The sequence below is a fragment of the Chroicocephalus ridibundus genome, chromosome 1, assembly GCF_963924245.1.
Source record: "Chroicocephalus ridibundus chromosome 1, bChrRid1.1, whole genome shotgun sequence".
NCBI lineage: Eukaryota > Metazoa > Chordata > Aves > Charadriiformes > Laridae > Chroicocephalus > Chroicocephalus ridibundus.
In genome coordinates, this window is record NC_086284.1 from 76,412,794 (window position 1) to 76,430,342 (window position 17,549).

The following is a 17,549-nucleotide window of genomic DNA, read 5'->3' on the forward strand; positions in this document are numbered from 1 at the left end:
CATTGCTTTATGAAGGCACAGGAGAGCTGTAAGTATTGTGTTACAATGGCTGTCAGAGGGGTTTTTTTGGGGAAAAAATAATCCCCGGTTAAAAATAGGTCTCAAATTTTCTAGTTCATTTCTTTGCTTGACTGAACTGTAAGAGATTTAGTTCCCTAATTATACCGACACAATGGCTTAATTTGTTGAGTTGCAAAAGCTTGCTGTTATTCTTAATCAGCATCTCTAATTCAGCAATAGTGAGCCTGCAACAATGACATAAAACAGAAAAAGATTCACAGTTTCTGCCATTACAAATAATTATTTCCCACACGTTTTAGTGTTGAGGCACTTCTGGTATTTGAAGCTGTGAGACCCCAAACAGATTACCATCGGAATAATTTTTCTTTGGCAACTACTGTAAATTGCCAGGCAGCAGGAGGCTCAAGGGAGGCGCTGGCTATTCATGTAGCCTAAGCCCATTTCTGGGTTATGAGATGACTGTCTCACCGCTGATGGGGTAACAGGGCACACTCTGCAGGGGAACAGCTTAAAGATTTCAAATTAGAGTCATCCTCGAGTTGGGTTGCAGGATAGATGTTTTCTTCTTTCATTGTTACTGATTTGTCTGAATTTCCACGGTTAGAAATAACAATAGATTTTCCCTTCTGAACTTCCTCTTGAGCCTCAACAAATTCATATACTTGCTTTGTTCCGCCTTCCACCTCCTGCTTTTCTTCATACATTTCCCAATAGCGTTTTCTATCATCCTCAATGAGGGCATTATCTTCTTTTCTTAGAGGAAGTTAGAGGTGCTCACAAGATCACTGATGACATAGAAGGGACCATGATTTAAATTTATAAAAAAACCTGCTTTCAATATTTATTTATTTATTTGCCATATCAATACCTAGTTATCATGTTCTTGGAAAAGCTATGCCTTGGAAAACCTGAGAAGCCAGCTAAGAGCACAGACAATCCCCACTCTGACACTTACAGTGTAGTATATTAGCAATAGGTTCATCTTTAAAGATTAGAAGTGGAAATGGAATGTATCTGCTTCTCTCGGTTGCAGAAGAGCTCCCCTAGCTGGGTACCCGTCAGGCTGCTGCAGCCCGTTCGGCCATGCTGGACTGTGCTATCAAGCATCCCTTAGCCCAAAAGCAGGATGCAGTGCTGTATTTGGCTTCATCTGAACACCCCGCCAGCGCATGCTCTCTGCCTGGCTCTTACATTGGGCAGTGGAGAGCAGCAGCGCGCTTACCTTTCGGCTTTGCCAGTTCTCAGTTAAGAGTGACGGGAGAAATCTCGGAGAGAGGAGCGAGGAACATGCCTCCTCCCTTCCAACTCCACATGGTCCCCAATCTCAACCACCAGCTCCCCTCAGTCCGGAGGGGCACTGAGGGGTTTCGTACCTTCCCGCTGCTCCCTCTCTTTTACAGAGAGCCACCGCGTGGTATGATTTGCATGGCGACTACTTGCTTATATTAACTAACACCTGAAGCTGTACACCTGCCTTCTCTATATCAGCCCACAGAGAAGTGGACATATGCCAGTTTAACTAGCAGAAGGAGTACACTGACCAAGACAGTCATGAACGCCACAGTTTTCCTGCCCCATTTCCTCATATTTCTTGCAGGTACCGAAGAGCGACCTCAGAGCTACGTGCAGAGAGCAGAATTACCACCTTCTGCACGTGGCTTTGCATCTGAAGCCCCTTCCACTTTCTCCATAGCCTCTCAATTTCCACCGAGTGTCTCAAAACTTCTGTGGTATTTTTGACCTTTTGCAGGCCCTCAATCTCTGTTCTGCTTTGGGGGAACTCCACTGCGAAAAATCCCTTTTGTGCTGGCCACCTCGCCCGGACCAGCTTCTCCATCCTGCTGTTCTCAACATATCCCTTCTGAAATGTGAGCTACTAAGAGTGGTATCACATGTGAAACACATGGTATTGCACATGTTGGAACATCTGATGACAAAGCAACGTCAAAAATAAAAATATTGTCCTAGTTTGTTGGCTTCTTGAAGCTTTTTAAGCTGCTATTAACCACGGACTTCCTTTTGGCTGAAACCTGTGAGTGACAGTATGTGCAAGCAGAGCACTCATTAACAGCCAGGATGTTTGAGGGCGGTGCTCGCTGTGCGAAGCATATTTAATTTTATCAGCTAATCAAGCTATTTTTAATCACAAAGCGCTCTTTGAAAATGACAAGAGCATGCAAGAGCCAAAAGATGGCTAGATATAGAGGCAACTATTTCTATTTTGAAACCTCTGCTGAGAAGATAAAAATGATGCTGAGGCTGAAACGTGGCGTTCCAGCATTTACTGTCTCTCTTGTCAGTAGAAGTACTGTGGGAGACGGAAGAGCAAAAATGAAGTTAGAGAGATAATACACAGGAAGCCAATGTTATGTTAGATTAAAAACAGCCAGTGCTTTCAGTGCCAAGCTTGGAAACTAGAAAGGAAATACTGCTCAAGTACTCAACTATGCAAAACATTTTATGCCTTTTTTTTTCTGCTTTATAAAATAACATAAAGCACAGAATTGTCACCAAGAAATGGCAGGAACTGGATGCCAAATGGGCAGACTGCTTCGCAGATCAATGAAGAAGACCCTGGCTGCCTCTCTCGGGTACTGAACGGTCCTGCTCTTGGAAGGAGATGCAGATCTTCACCTGTATATGTAAACAGTGTCTTTACGGTTCATAGAAAAAGCCTCGGAAAATCATCCTCCTTATCTGTGCTGAAGAGAGAACAAATTAATACAGAATGGAAAAGCGAGAAAAGTGAAAGCCGATCTCTTCGGCCCAGCAATCTGCTCCCCAACACTGAAATTGGGTACTTTTCATGACCCCTCAGGAAGTCTGGAGCTCCACGATTCCAAGCCTAGCCCAGGCACCCACCCGCTGGGTGGCAGAATGAGTACCGGCTTTGCTGGAATCTCCCCGCGCCAAAAAAGCCCTAACCCAAACCAACCGGAATAAACACTTACAGGCTAATCCACTTTCAGCAGAGGAACTGATGCAAAGGTGCAGAACAAAACATTTACTGTGATTCTTTTTTGGTTTGATAATCTTTTAAGGACTGCCTGGGATTTCATCTTAATAGATGTAACCTGGGGTAAAGTGATTTCCATCTTTCACTTTTTCCACAATCGTTGCCACAGAAGTTTGTAGCTCCATTGTCTGAAAAAAAATTAATGTAGCACATACACACTTTTATTTCTATGATTTCTCATTTGTCTGCCAGGCCATCTTACTCTGTGAGACGTCTCATTCTTTTCAAGACAGTACCTAGGCAGGTTTCAGACCTTGATTTTAGTTTTTAGGCAAGTATGTATCATAAAAACCAATACAAAATTAGTTTAAGGTAACACATATTGTGCTGTGGCTCCTTTGCCAGCGATGGGGCTGATGCTACAGCCAACTCAGTATTTGTCTTACCAAAGTGAAACCCCAGCAGCTCAGAGTTATCCATTCTCATCTGCACTTCTCAGGATCCCATCTCGGTAAATCCTCCCAAATTACTATTTTGCAAGATGCCACAGAGTCGTAGACTATCTCAAGTTGGAAGGGACCCATAAGGATCATCGAGTCCAACTCCCTGCTCCTTGCAGGAGTACCTAAAACTAAACCGTATGACTAAGAGTGTCATTCAGATGCGCCCTGAACTCTGAGATGCTTCCTGCTGTGACCACTTACCTGGGCAGCCTGTTCCAGTGACTGACCAGCCTCCCAGTGAAGAACCTCTTCCTAATGTCCAATCTGAACTTAGCCTGATGCAGCTTAGATAGGACATTTCCTTGTGTCCTATCACTGGTCAACTACACTGGAGATACCTCTTCAAAGTACTAGATGTGCATGTTCTTTGAATAGGTGAGGGGTTTTTGGCAAGTGTGGTTTTATTCTGTCGTCCTCCTTTACTTGCTTAAGGGTCTGGATGAAATCCTGGTCTTTACAGAGCCAGAGCTGAAACTCAGGCTGGTATACTTCCTGTTTAAAAAGCCCAAAGCCATGATGAATATGTATGTTAGGGCAGAATTTCCTTTCCGATGCCATCATTTCTACATTCTTCTGCTCAGGAGCCTACAAGTCTTGTTTGGCACCGTCTCCTCACTCAGCACACCATAAACTGCAGGAAGCCCAGTCTTTAACACTTACTTAACAGAGGTCAAGTAAAGTGTTAGCAGGCAGACTGCTGGCTCGCCACCTGGACAGAAGAGAAGTGTGCTTTTTCTCTCGCACTGCTTTGTGCTCCTCATGCGTTGCCCAATAAATGTGAAATGAGATTATTGTTTAATACCTAGACATTCAGACAGAAAAATGTGCAGCAATTGCAGACTCTGTATCTATATATTTATACTATAGAAGGAACATTTTTAGAATCTATGTAACTGGCGGGTCATTTCTGTGCCCCGTTGTATGTGATATTGTTGACTAAGATTGTGTCGTGTGCCTTACTACAAGTGAACACATACCACATAGACTATTCTGTGAGTCAAAATGTGAGTCACCTGCAGAGGGTGAGAATTGTGTTATCCTCGCTGAATGTCACTCTGCATGCTGTACTTAAATGTTAGTAGTGTTTTACAGAAGGCGGCATCCATTGCCTGGAGGTTAGGACAGTCAGCAGGACAGGGACATTGCTTTCCTGCCAGATGGGTGCCTTAACCAGGAACACGGGATCACGGTCCATCGCTTTCTTTGAGCACCTTCCAAGGTCTGTACTGTTCACTGTACATGTGAATTTAAAAACCTGAAGTCAACCTCTTGTTGATTCTCCATCCCACAAGAGATTTGTTTAAGCTAATCTTAGATGTCTAAAAAAACTAGAAGTCTAAGTGAGAGCTGGTAACATTATGATCCCAAGAAAGAGATGGGTTATCAGAAGGCTATGAGACATCCAAGACAGGCTGGATGTCCCTCTGTGGGTGCCCATTTCTTCCTACCGACTGCACAGGGTGACCAGCTCAGACAGACACGAAACTTTTAGATGCATAAAGTGGAGCGATGAGTCATGAAGGAGACGTCCGTATCCCGTCAGCAGCAGGCACACATAGACAAAAGCGTGGCTGCGAAACCCCGCAGCTCTCTACAGCGCCGAACTGCAGCATTTCTGAAACCCGCTGCAGATTTGAAGAGCTGTCATCCATCCTAAAAATACATTTGCACCTCTTTTCGCTACCGTAGCGGGCTCTTTCTCTGGAGACCCGGTAGACAACAGGACCAAAGGCTCCTCCTCGGGGTCAGCCTCAGCTGCTGGGTCCCCGTCCTGGCCGACAACGTACCTCCTTTGCGGTGCGCCCTTTGCCGGGCGGGGGTGACTCCCGAGGTGCCAAGCCCGCCCCTCCGGCCCTGTCCGGGGGAGGGAAGACGGGAGGAAGGGAGAGAGGGCGGGCGAGGGGCGGCCCGGCTCCCCGCACAGCGGCGGCACCGGCAGAACCCCGCGTCCCGCCGGCGGCGGCTCCTCAGGCGGCGGCGGGGGCAGGTGCGGGAGCTTCCGCGTCGCGCTGCGAGGAGGAGGAGGAGGAGGGGGTGAACGAGGAGGAGGAGGCGGCGGCGAAGGCGGGCGGGCAGCCCCGAGCCTGTCCGGCGTGCCCGTGGGCGTGCTCCCCGGCGGGGAGGGCCGCCGGCAGCCCACACCCCCCGCCGCCGCCGCCGCTAACTTTGCCTCTCGGCCAAGAGCCGCTCTCCGGCAGCCAGAGGGTCGGCGGAACGCCGGCGGTCCGGAACCGCTCCCCCCCGCCATGAAGGGCCGCCGGCGGTGGCGGTGGCGGGGGGAGCACCGGCGCTTCGCCGCGGTGCTGGTGCTGTACACGCTGCTGCTGCTGCTGCTGGTGCCCTACGCGCTGGACTACGGGGCCCGGCGGGGGCGGGCGGACGAGGAGCCGCTGCTGCGGCGCTGCCCCAGCCTTGAGGAGGCGCTGAGCGAGTGGGGCTGGGAGCAGCGGCAGCCGTCGCTGGACGAGGAGGAGGATGAGGATGAGGAGGGCGGCGGCGCGGCGGGTAACGGCAGCGCGGCGGCGGCGGCGGGGGGGAAGCGGCACATCTACCTGCACGCTACCTGGCGGACGGGCTCCTCCTTCCTGGGGGAGCTCTTCAACCAGCACCCCGACGTCTTCTACCTCTACGAGCCCATGTGGCACCTGTGGCAGGCCCTCTACCCGGGGGACGCGCTCAGCCTGCAGGGCGCCCTGCGCGACATGCTGCGCGCCCTCTTCCGATGCGACTTCTCCGTCCTGCGCCTCTACGCCGCCCCGCCCGGCCCCCGCGACCCGCTGGCCCCCGCCCCGCCCGCCGCCCCCAACCTCACCACCGCCGGCATCTTCGGCTGGCGGACCAACAAGGTGATCTGCTCCCCCCCGCTCTGCCCCGCCGCTCCCCGGCCCCGCCGGGAGATCGGCCTCGTCGACGGCGCCGCCTGCGAGGAGACGTGCCCGCCGCGGGGGCTGCGGGAGCTGGAGGCCGAGTGCCGCAAGTACCCGGTGGTGGTCATCAAGGACGTGCGGCTGCTGGAGCTGGGCGCCCTCCTGCCGCTGCTGCGGGAGCCCGGCCTCAACCTGCGGGTGGTGCAGCTCTTCCGCGACCCCCGCGCCGTCCACAACTCCCGCCTGAAGGCCAGGCAGGCGCTGCTGCGGGAGAGCATCCAGGTGCTGCGCAGCCGCCACCGCGCCGAGCCGCGGGGGCCGCCCCGCCACCAGCCTCCGCAGCAGCTCCTGCTGCCGCCCGGCCTGCTGGGGGGGGGCGGCGGGCGGGCGGCCCCCCCGCAGCACCGCGCCGAGTTCTTCCTCGGCGGCGCCCTGGAGGTCATCTGCCAGGCCTGGCTCCGCGACCTGCTGCTGGCCCGCCGCGCCCCGGCCTGGCTCCGCCGCCGCTACACCCAGCTGCGCTACGAGGACCTGGTGCGGGAGCCCCGCGCCCAGCTGCGCCGCCTGCTCCGCTTCGCCGGCCTGCCGGTGCCGCCCGCCCTGGAGGCCTTCGTCCTCAACATGACCCGCGGCGCCGCCTACTCCTCCGACCGGCCCTTCCTCATCTCCCCCCGCGACGCGCGGGAGGCCATCCACGCCTGGCGGGAGCGCCTCAGCCGGCAGCAGGTGCGGCAGGTGGAGGCCGCCTGCGGCGAGGCCATGAGCCTCCTGGCCTACCCTCTCAGCGGCGGCGACGCCCGGTAGCGCCCCCGCCCCGCGGCCGGCGGGGAGAGACCGCCGCCGGGTGAGGGCCGGGACCGGCGGAGAGGGCGCGGGGCCGGGCGGGGAATGCGCCTCGGACGGGCCCGAGGGCGGGCTGATGGCCGGGCCCGGTTCCGTCATGGCGGCCTGCCTGTCATGGTGGCCTCTCATGGCTGGAGGATTGGCAAAGCCAAGCGCGGGGGTCCGCAGCTGGCATGGCAGCTGCCGGGCGCTGGCCTCAGGGTATAGGCAGTCCTGGCAGAAGCAAAGCCACCTCACCACGGGTACCGGCAGAACGGGCAGGGTCCAGTCGCCCCCGCTTCCCGCCATTGGTCTCAGTGGGGTTGCGTTCCCTCCGGGAACCGTGGCCACCCCACCCCAGGGTGGGAAGAGAGAGAGCATTTTATTGAAGAGGAAGGTTTGGTAAGAGGCGTCCTCTGGGGTCAGCGTCAACCTCGCAGCCCTTTCAACATGAAACCATGACCATGTGCAAAACACCGGCTGTTCTTTAAAAAAAAAAACTGCATCGAAACTTAAAAATCCCCCAAATGAAGACTCTCAGCAAGGAACCAGAGGGCTTGAAGGGTGTCGCTGGGAGAGCATCGCCTGTCCCAAGCGCCGAAGGACGCTGGGCTCTGTTGTAACACTACCGAAACGCCGACAAGGGGCTTCTATGAAGTTGACAGCCAAGGTCAGCGCAGGCCTGGAGGGGCCGGAGCGTGCCGCCGCCAGGAGGGCTCAGCTGTCCTGCTGCCAGCTGGGTGGCCCTGGGGGGCTGGTGATGCTCTGGGGAGGGGGGCACCGGCCGAGGGAAGGGGAACCGTGTCCAACTCCCTCCATCGCTCGGAGCAGCGGGGGTAAGCATTCACCTGCTTACGTGTTTCAAAGATGTTTGTGGCAGAAATCTTTGCTTTTTCTAAAGAAAGCTGTAATTCTTTTTAAAGTAGGTTTTCTTTTAATATATTGATGTAGTCAGGTGGTGATGCGGATGTGAGATGCAGGTGACTAACATGTTTCTTGGGGACACGCGTAGAAGCGACTGTAACTGGAAGGCGAACACTCGGTATTTCCATTTTGTTTCCTCAGCCAGATGAGAGAATCACTTTTCTTCCCTGGCTTCCGGGCTGACACATTGTGCCGTGCACAGGGTCCTCCTGGTCACATCCCTTCCGAACAATAACATCCTCTCAGCTGGCAACTCTTGGACAAAAGCAAATGTTTCCTGATGAGGCTAAGACAAATTAATGGCGAAGTTCCCAAATAAAAGCTTGTATTTAAAAAAAAAAAAAAAAAAAGAAAAACTTAAGTTGCATTTTGGATTTTAAAATTGCATTTTCCTGTAGACATCCTGCCACTTGTATGAGAGGGGTGTGCGTGTGTGTGTGTATGCGTACTTTTTTTTGTTTATTTCTTAATTTGGGGATAGCAGGTTCTGTTGTATTTTAGGGACGCACTATTGTAAGTTCTTAGAGACTGCTTTTGAGCCCATTACAGTCTGGCAGCATTTAAATGGCCCCACGAGAGCATACAGGGTTATAGGGATGTTCACCTGCAGTCCTCAAATACAAACTGAGAACATGAACTTCAAATTGAGGATAATCCAGGATCAGGAAGAAAGCTATATTTATATAAAGTGCTGGAAATAACATAACGTCTTTGAACTGCCTTTATCTTGGGGGAAACATTTGAATTGCATTGTAGGTTTTCGTGCTCTGAATATCGTGCTGTGAAACATGTCGGTGAGTTAGGATGAACCTTCATTTATTTTAGCTCTTTTTCTTCCTTAACCCTCCCACCTGGGAGTACGTTGGCACAAGAAGCAGGTTTGTTTCATTATCTGACAGGAAAATGCAGTCATATAAATGTTTTTGAGTAAATCTATCCCTTTCACGGTAGCGTGCTTCATACAATTCTGCATCCTTTGGTTTCTGCCTGAACTAAAAATTACAGGGGCTCCGTTTGTGCTGGAACAACCTGTCGTATTATCTAAGGGATGTTTCTGTATTCTCTCACAGGCACCATAAAGGCAAAATTTGTCTCCGGGTGTTCTAGTGGCATATAATAATGTTATTTGTATAGGTGGACAATACCTGTATTAAAGCCTTGATAACCTGTGTTGAGTAACCTCATTTGGAAAGCTTTTGTGGGAATACACCCGGCCTGGCCTGTACCGGCTTGCACAGGTTTGGGAAGAAAATAAGACTTTCTGGCATGCCAAAAGATGATACGGTACTTATTTTCTTATGTTGGATGGGAGATTAAAATCCGGTATATCTTGTTGGTTTGTTTCTATCAGGTTGCAGTCACAGATTTTTACGCTGCAGTTGTTACGCATTTGCTTCACTTTGACAGGGAGCCTCATCTTGCTCTTTCGGGTGGTAAATGTCTTTCATAAGAAGTTTTCAGAAATCCACGCTTAGTTTCACTTACACCAGTTCATCATGATGAAGAAAGAAGTGTTGCCATCCAGCTTAACTTGATGCTTATAGCTGGGAAGAAATCCACTGATTGAAAATTAGTGTTTTCTGAAGCAGTTCCCGTGTTTGACATCGACGCATTTTCTGTATCAAGACTTAGTTCTGTCAATGGAAGTTGTCCACTAACACAATTGCTCGTTATTAGTGATGAATTCAATGTTTTTTTCTCATCATAAGCTGTTCTTTTGTAGGTTTTTTTTGTATACTGTGGAAAGGGCTCTGTTTGGCAAAGCGTATAAAATACAGCGAGTGCGATTCCTGGTTTGCATTCAGGTTGCCTGAGTTCATTAGAAGACTCTAAAACAACCTGCAGGGAATATCCAAAACTGGAAAAGGACGGGATCTTTGAGCAGGGCATGCAAGAGCATCTAAGACTGGATGACAGTTGCTTAACGACGATGTTGCGACGTGTGTGCTTCGGTCGCTAGAAGGCTTTCTAAAATTCCCCTGCCTGAGGAGGAGAGCTAAGGCTCACCAACAAATGCATCCCATATTTCTCTTCAAGGTGTTTTGACGGTGTTGGAAAGCATCGTTCCAGATGCTTGCAGCATATCCTTGTCGGCCTTGTTAGGGAAAAAAAAATGTACTGTCAAATGTCAGTGCTGGTACTGACCTGAAAAGACGGGAATGGGTCTGATTAGGACAACCAGCGTGGCGGGAGTTTCACTGGCAGAGGTCTCTGGAAGTCAGTAGAACCTGCTGAAGGCAGGACGCCCGTGGTTAAACCGCATTTTGAGAGCAGCTGGGCATTTACGGGTCGGTCGCCAGCTTTTTTACTGTTACAGGGCTCAACTGAGATTTTTGAACTGAAGTCCCAGTTCTACTGAATGGTGTGGAAAACCGAACCGTAACTGCATCTTTTAGAGCAGAGGATGGCATGATAAGCGAGGGAACAATAAACACTTTTTATAGCTGAGCTGAAATTGGCAGGCTTAGAATCGGAGAGCAGGGCTGACCCGTGGAGTTCTAGTAGTTCAGACAGAGATTTGGGAAAAATACCTGCTTGTGCTACATTACATATAACGAATTAACAACTTTAATACATTAAAAAGTCATAGTGGGGAAACTGGAATACAGCTGACAAAATGCTTACAAGACTTATTTCTGTCATCTGTTTTTACTTAACTTTTGGTCATGTGTTTGCCTTAAGGGAGGTAGAAACTTGAGCACCATAATTGTATATAAAAGGCCGTGATCCTTCCACGCCAGAATTGTTAATTGCTCTCTTACAACATTCTACCTGTATTTAAATTGTTGCTTTTGGTGAGACAATTGTAGCGACATACTTGTGAGAAGTGTTTAAAGTCCCGGGTCAAGAAATACTCAGCCCCTGCATTACTTGCGCTCCCTACGACCTTACTGATGGGAGTCCTTGCAGATACCCGTGGTATGTACTCGCATACTTCGGATGCAATGTAAATAGTTTAGTAGCTCTCCCAGTTGCAGCATCATCCGAAATGTGCTCAACGGTCGAGAAGTTTCTTATTTAACAGCTTCAGTATCGCACTAGTCATTTTAGTTCCCCCTTACCCCACCCCATCAGTCTACACATCAAAAAAAGTTCTGAGTTTTTACCTTAAGTAGAATATCACCTCAGTATCACCGCTTACAGTAAACCTGACGATAAAAAAACAGTGCAGAATTTCTGGGGTCATGATGGTCATGCCATTAAACAACATTTCAGTGAAGAACCAAGCTCCTGAAAGACCGTGAGTGCCAACAAGCCTGACAGCACCTCCTGTTCCTTTCTTGAACACGAAGAGTTGCCGCTGAGGCTCCCTTGATTATCTGGAGTACAGGGACGGTAGGAACGCTGCGTGTCGCTTCTCAGAATCACCCCGCGATCCATGCAGCGCTGGGACTACCTTAGGTGTTGTTTGGCCATTCCTATTTACCTTGACGTGACACCTACCACCATGGAGAAGGATATGGGAAAAAGAGGATTGTCAAAGCAAACTTTGCACTAACAGAAGTTTTAAACGCCCTGCTGGCTGTGCGTGTGTGAGGGAGGGGCTGGGGGCTGGATTGTCCTTCTCTTGGCTGCGATTTGAAGAGGTGATTATTAAATCCGAACTCATTAAGGTGGTGGTTTTCAGCAGCTGAGGGGCCTGTTGCTTGTTGCCTGGCAGTGTCGGCATCGGGCAAATGGCTGGAAGCTGGTTAACATTTTAGTGCGTGTCGTCTGTCTGGGTATTGAGTCCCAGGAAACTCTTGCTTCCAGCACGGAGGCGTTAAGCTCTGCTGCCGACCCACAGCACCTGCAGCGCCATTTCTTCATGCTGGTAAATGGGAATCGGGTCTTCCTCCAGCGATTCCAAATTTGTCACCCTGTTTCCAGTCATCGCCCAACTTTGCCAGACTTCCGCTGTACGTAGGCTGAAACTTTTCACCTTGGGCCTGAAGTTAAAAGTCTCTTTGGGGAACTTCAGTCAACACAGTGCGTGTTCTTTTGAACCCAGGGTTGGGACGTGGTGGTCTTTAGTCTATGTTCAAATAGTCTCAAAGCTGTTTCTTTGAAATCATCAGTCACTTCAGTGCTTTGGGGCAGGGGCTCCAATTCGGGTAGGGGAAATGATCTCTGGGTAGAGGACGCCCCCCATGTTTTGTTTTTACCTCTGCTTTCTATTCTGATTTGGCCAAATAATATACTAATGTTTGTAAAAAAATTGGATAGCATGTGCTTAGTAAAAGTGGGTTTTGGTATGTGTGTGTATCTCTATTTTATACTGAATAAAATCTGCGTTGGTTTTATCTCCAGTGAGCATGCCCAAACCTCTTTCCCATAGAAAAGCCCGGCGTGGTACAAGGCATGCAGCAGTGGGAACCAAAGCCACGTAACTACGGCCGGGGCTGCGGCGCTGGGGCTGAGCAGGGAGGAGTCTGCCATTCCTGCGCTCCCACTGATGCCCTCTCCTCTAGCCCCTCTTTCCCTCTTGCTGATAGTCCCAAGGAAGACTCCCTAATCCAGCGTTCAGCCTTACAGTGCCTCATAATGGAAAGGACTATAGGTGAGAGGGGGAGGACATTGATGAGGGGTGGGGTAAACTTGTGGGGCAGGCAAAAGGAATTGCCTTTGAGTTGTAGAGAGCGGGATTTGCTGGGCAAAGGGCTCGGGTGTGAGAGGAACGAGGGGACAGGGATTTGATGAGGAGGGGCAGCTGGAAACTGGGGCTGGTTTAATTGGAAAAGGCAGGTGGGAGCACCTGGGAGGGAAGGAAGGGACACGGAGACAGAAAGCTGGGAGAAGTAGGGACCAAGTGCTGGGCTGCAGTGAGGCGCTGCAGATGGTTGCTCCAAGAGCATTGCTGGGAGGAGACAGAGGGGGAGAGCTCAGGAGGAGGGAGAGTAGGGTGAGGACAAATTCAAATTGTAGAGGGAAAACTGGTAGCTCTTCAAAGTCAGGTCTTCCTGCTTCTCTGTTCGAATGGCTGTGCAGACGACTGGCAGTCGACCAGCCCCTCCGGTGGAGTGCTGGTCCACAGGGCTACGGTGACTTGCCTTCCACTATCCCTTCCTCAACCCTTACATTTCTCCTGCAAACCAAGACTCCTCTCGTCCCCTCTGCATAAGGAATTTATTAACTGCCCCACCACTCTTCTAGCAGCATTGGGGTGAGAGGCGTGGGAAGAAGTGCTGCTCTCCTGCAAAACTGAAGCTGTGAAGCTTAAGCTTGTAAAAATAGAGTCTTCCCCCGTCTCTCATTACTAAGAAACAACCTCGGCTTGTGCGGGCAAGGGATGGGTGATGTGAGAGCTGTCCCATCCAGCTGCCTTTGCCCGAGGGGCATTTGGGAGTGCCTTTGCGGTCCCTCCTGCAGTGGGCATTACCACCAGCTGCCAGAACAGGGGGCTCTGGAGGAGGTTCTCGTCTGTGTCCTTGGTTCAAGTGACAGGTGTTTGCACGCTGGATTGAAAAGCCCCAGTTCTAGCAGTGACTCACGTGTGTATCACTGACACCTATTGTTCTCAGTATGAGCTCTTTAAAAAATGCCAGGAAGCCTCTTGTATGTGTACAGTGTTACAGGGATGCTCAATGCCTGTGCTGCAAAGTCAAGCACTGGAGGAAATCTGCTGCCTCCCCTTTCATGCTTCCTTGACAGCCATCTATCACAGGTTGTTGCTTTTTCTCCTCTACAGCATTTGGTCAATGCACAGTGTTAGACCCGTCGGGGGCAGGAATGGACCATGCAACATGTCTGGTACCGTGAACACTGCCTGGTCTGTGGCAGAAGTTAGAAAGCGCGCGTGAATCCAGTAGGAGACTGAAGGAGGAGAAAGGATGGGGGCAGCGTCTCATGGTTGAGGTATTCAAAAGCTCTCAGAGGAACTGGACTCAGTCCCTGGCGCCAGACTATCTGTGAGATGTTAGACAAATAAGTTCGCTTTTCTGAAGAGGCCAAGTCCGTATCGGGCTGCCAGCAGCTGAGTGACACTTTTGGTATGCTGGAGTTGGCCGTGCAGGAGTGCTGCAGCAGCAGTCAGCGTGCGGGTGTGCTTGGTCGGGGAACACCAGCGGCTCACGGGGTGACTCCAACCCCCTGAGCGAGCTAGTTGTGAAGAGGGCAAATTTATGGTGGCGTTAACACGTTCTTTCTCCTAGTCACTCAAGCCCCGAGGGGACGAATTCACATTTTTAGTAGATTCGGAGAAACATCAGGTGAAATAAAGCCCTCTGTCTTGGAGAAGACCAAGCTGTGTGGTTTTTATTTAGCCTCAAAGCCAAGGTTGAAAGAGGACAGTGTGCACAGCAACGTGAGCAGCAGTGTGGGAGAGAGGTAATCAAGCTATGGACAATACTGGCATAAGAACAGATTTTTGTACATGAGCAATGAATCACTTCAGCCTGGAAGTTGGAAGAAGGTTGGTGGTTTTTTGTTTTTTTTTTTAATCCATGAGAACAGCGTGGCAGGAAGGGAGGGAAAAAAGACAACTCATTTTAAGACAGCGCCGTTAATTTAGAAATAGAAAGGAACTGATACGGTAGACAACCACATTATGGCAAGACATGAAGCTGTGTGGTCCAGGAGCCCTGTGATCTGTGGAAAGTTCTGTACAGAGTGCTGAAGTCTCCTGAAAAATCAGCTTTAATGTATGAAAAGCCCCGAGCCCTGGTTTAAAGATGCTTTGTACATTTTGTTTGTGCTCTGTGAAAAGGAGGCAACGCTGACCTGCATGGAAACGGTGTAAAATAGTTTGTTCTCAAGTACTCTGCAATAGGTTAATGTCTTGTAACATTTCCTAGGAGGAAATCTGGTAATCTATTTTCTTTGCCAGGATTTGAATAAAACATTAGAGCTGTACAATAAATCAAGAAGAGAACAAACCCCATACCATTAACTCCACAGTTTTTGCCCTGTTTTTTTGAGAAGACAGGCCGTGTTTGTGTAAGCAAAAGCTCTGTGGTTGTTCGCTTGCAATGGGTAGAATCATAGAATCTTCATGGTTGGAAAGGACCTTTGAGATCATCGAGTCCAACCAAACAACCTACAATCTCTGCCACTAGAGCATGCCCTGAAGTGCCAAATCTAGATGTTTCTTAAATACCTCTAGGGATGGTGACTCAACCACCTCCCTGGGCAGGCTGTTCCAGTGCCTGACCACTCTTTCCGTAAAGTAATTCTTCCTAATATCTAATCTAAACCTCCCCTGCCGCAACTTCACACCATTTCCTCTGGTCCTGTCATTATTCACCTGGGAGAAGAGGCCAACACCCACCTCTCTCCAACCTCCTTTCAGGGAGTTGTAGAGGGCAATGAGGTCTCCCCTCAGCCTCCTCTTCTCCAAGCTAAACATGCCCAGCTCCCTCAGCCTCTCCTCACATGACCTGGTCTCCAGACCCCTCACCAGCCTGGTAGCTCTCCTCTGGACACGCTCCAGCACTCCAATGTCCCTCTCGTACAGAGGAGGAATCCCGGCTGCGCAGGCACATGAAGGGTGTGGGGGCCGTACAGCCCAAGCACTACGCTAGCTGTGGATGAGCTGTCTTTAATGTTTTGCCATAGATCCATGAAGCGATTACGACCTTCTTTATTTATGCACAGGCATGAAACAGTATCAGAGTTTCAGGTGGGCTCTGGATTGCATTTAAAGTGCAGCGAAGATGCAAGTGCATTTGCTAAAATAACGAGAAAAGGGCTGTAGGAGATCAGCCAGGAGTACAGCCCAGGCCTCTCTGATGGAAGTTTTGGAAATCTTTCCTCAGTTTTTCACAGTCACTTCAGCTGCTGCTTGAGAAGGGATGACTTGGGTGAATTGTCATGTTCCCCCCCCCCCCCCAACTTTTTTTCTAAAACCAGTTTAAGGACGATTAGTGATACCTAGCTTTATCTCAAATGGATTTAAAAGACGAGAGGATGGGGCATTTGTCACCTGCCCCAAGCTGTTCTTAAAATCATTAAGGATGGAGACTTTGTCCTCCAGTCGTCATTTACTCCGGTCTGTCAGTATGTCCATTGTTAAAAAGTGCTCTCTACCATCTATTGCAATCATCTGTCAGTTCAAGTGTGTTACTTCTCTTACTGGATGCAGAAAACAGCCTGCTGCCATTTCTCTGTGCTAACTTGGTTTTACCACAAGCATGTAATTGTATGATTCTTTTTTTTACACAACACCGCCGCCTCATAAAAAAACCCTCTAATCACCTTTCAAGCCTATTAGTTTCCAATTCAGGTCTCAATTTTACAATTCCTGTTTTGATAAAGCACTTCGTTCATCCTTCCATATCGGGCAACTTCCACACTCCACCTGACTCGAGCCCCAGAACCATTCCCAGTTCTGCCTTAATGCCACCAGATCGGATCACCCGATAAATATTTTAGTCATTTATATAACCTCAATTTCTTGCACGAAGAGGTGCTTTTGCGTGCCTGAAACTTGGCCTTGGCTGTTCACAAAGGTTTTTTTGGTCTAAGATGTGGGAACAGATAGAAAGTAGGACCCAGCCTCAAATTGCTGCTTTCTGATGGAGTGAGTGAGTGCGGGTTATACACGGCAGCAAAGGAGGAGTCACTTTAGCATGAATTTCATTTTCCACCTTAAATTGTAAATTGTAAACCTTATCTTCCCATTGATTCTCAGTAAATTCTTAGCACTACGTATTTGTGTGCGTTGGGTCTTCTAAGAAACCTTACACCTAAAGCCATTACATTCAGACTGGAGGTGACTAGCCAATATTTCTTAAACTTTGTTCCTTAATGGGAAAGGAGTTAAAAATCTTGACAGGTGATATAGGTTACGTGTAGCTGCCTTGACGCTTCTGCAGGGGAGAAGGGCCGTCCTGCTGCTTCTAGCTCTCCACTGCAGGTGAACGTGTTGCTTGTAAACTGGTAACGCTAACCTTGAAGTTAGTCGGCAGTTTTAAGACTCAATAAACTCGGTTTATTTCTAAACTGACTTTCAGGTTACTTGGAGCTGTCGAGTCGTGTCCGGTCATGCCCATACCTACGGCTCCACAGATTCCTGCTGGGAGGAATTCCAGCTCCGAGACACTGAGCTCCCCCAGGCTGGCCCTGGAGCACTCCTCAGTGGGTGGGGGCAGAGAGTGAAACCCCTGTACTGGCTCCAGAGCAGGTGGGTGATGCCGCGTCCTCATGGCAAAAATCCCACCCTTCCGAAGAGTTAGGCTGGGCCTTTAATAAAGTTTATTTTCAAAATCATTACTATTGCATGGGAGCGGAAGGAGAAAGGGGAGAGAAGTCTCCTGTGATCTGTTACAGAATAGCTAGAATAATTTTGAGGTAGCCATTTAATTAATACAACTTTTTCATCTTCTAAGGATGCTTTGATGTGGGGAATGCAGTATAGGGTCCTACAGAGTAATTCCCCTGACTTATTTCTGAATGTCTGCAGGGCTTCATCACTGCTCTGCCCGGGAAATCATCATTCCAATATCGAGTGGTTTTAAACCAGTAAAGGTAAAATCTATC

At 49.7% G+C, this 17,549-nt stretch overlaps 1 protein-coding gene across 1 annotated transcript; it reads left to right on the forward strand.

Annotated features, from left to right (window-relative positions):
- The first annotated feature begins 5,603 nt into the window (after positions 1 to 5,603).
- CHST7 (carbohydrate sulfotransferase 7) lies at positions 5,604 to 12,616 on the forward strand. The gene has a single exon (XM_063340250.1). It carries the CDS (start codon positions 5,727 to 5,729, stop codon positions 7,149 to 7,151), a length of 1,425 nt encoding a protein of 474 aa, XP_063196320.1. The 5' UTR covers positions 5,604 to 5,726; the 3' UTR covers positions 7,152 to 12,616.
- The last annotated feature ends 4,933 nt before the right edge of the window (positions 12,617 to 17,549 follow it).

What these genes read in the sequence shown, in the direction of transcription:
- CHST7 (XM_063340250.1), top strand. Translation starts at nt 5,727, where the DNA reads ATGAAGGGCCGCCGGCGGTGGCGGTGGCGGGGGGAGCACCGGCGCTTC.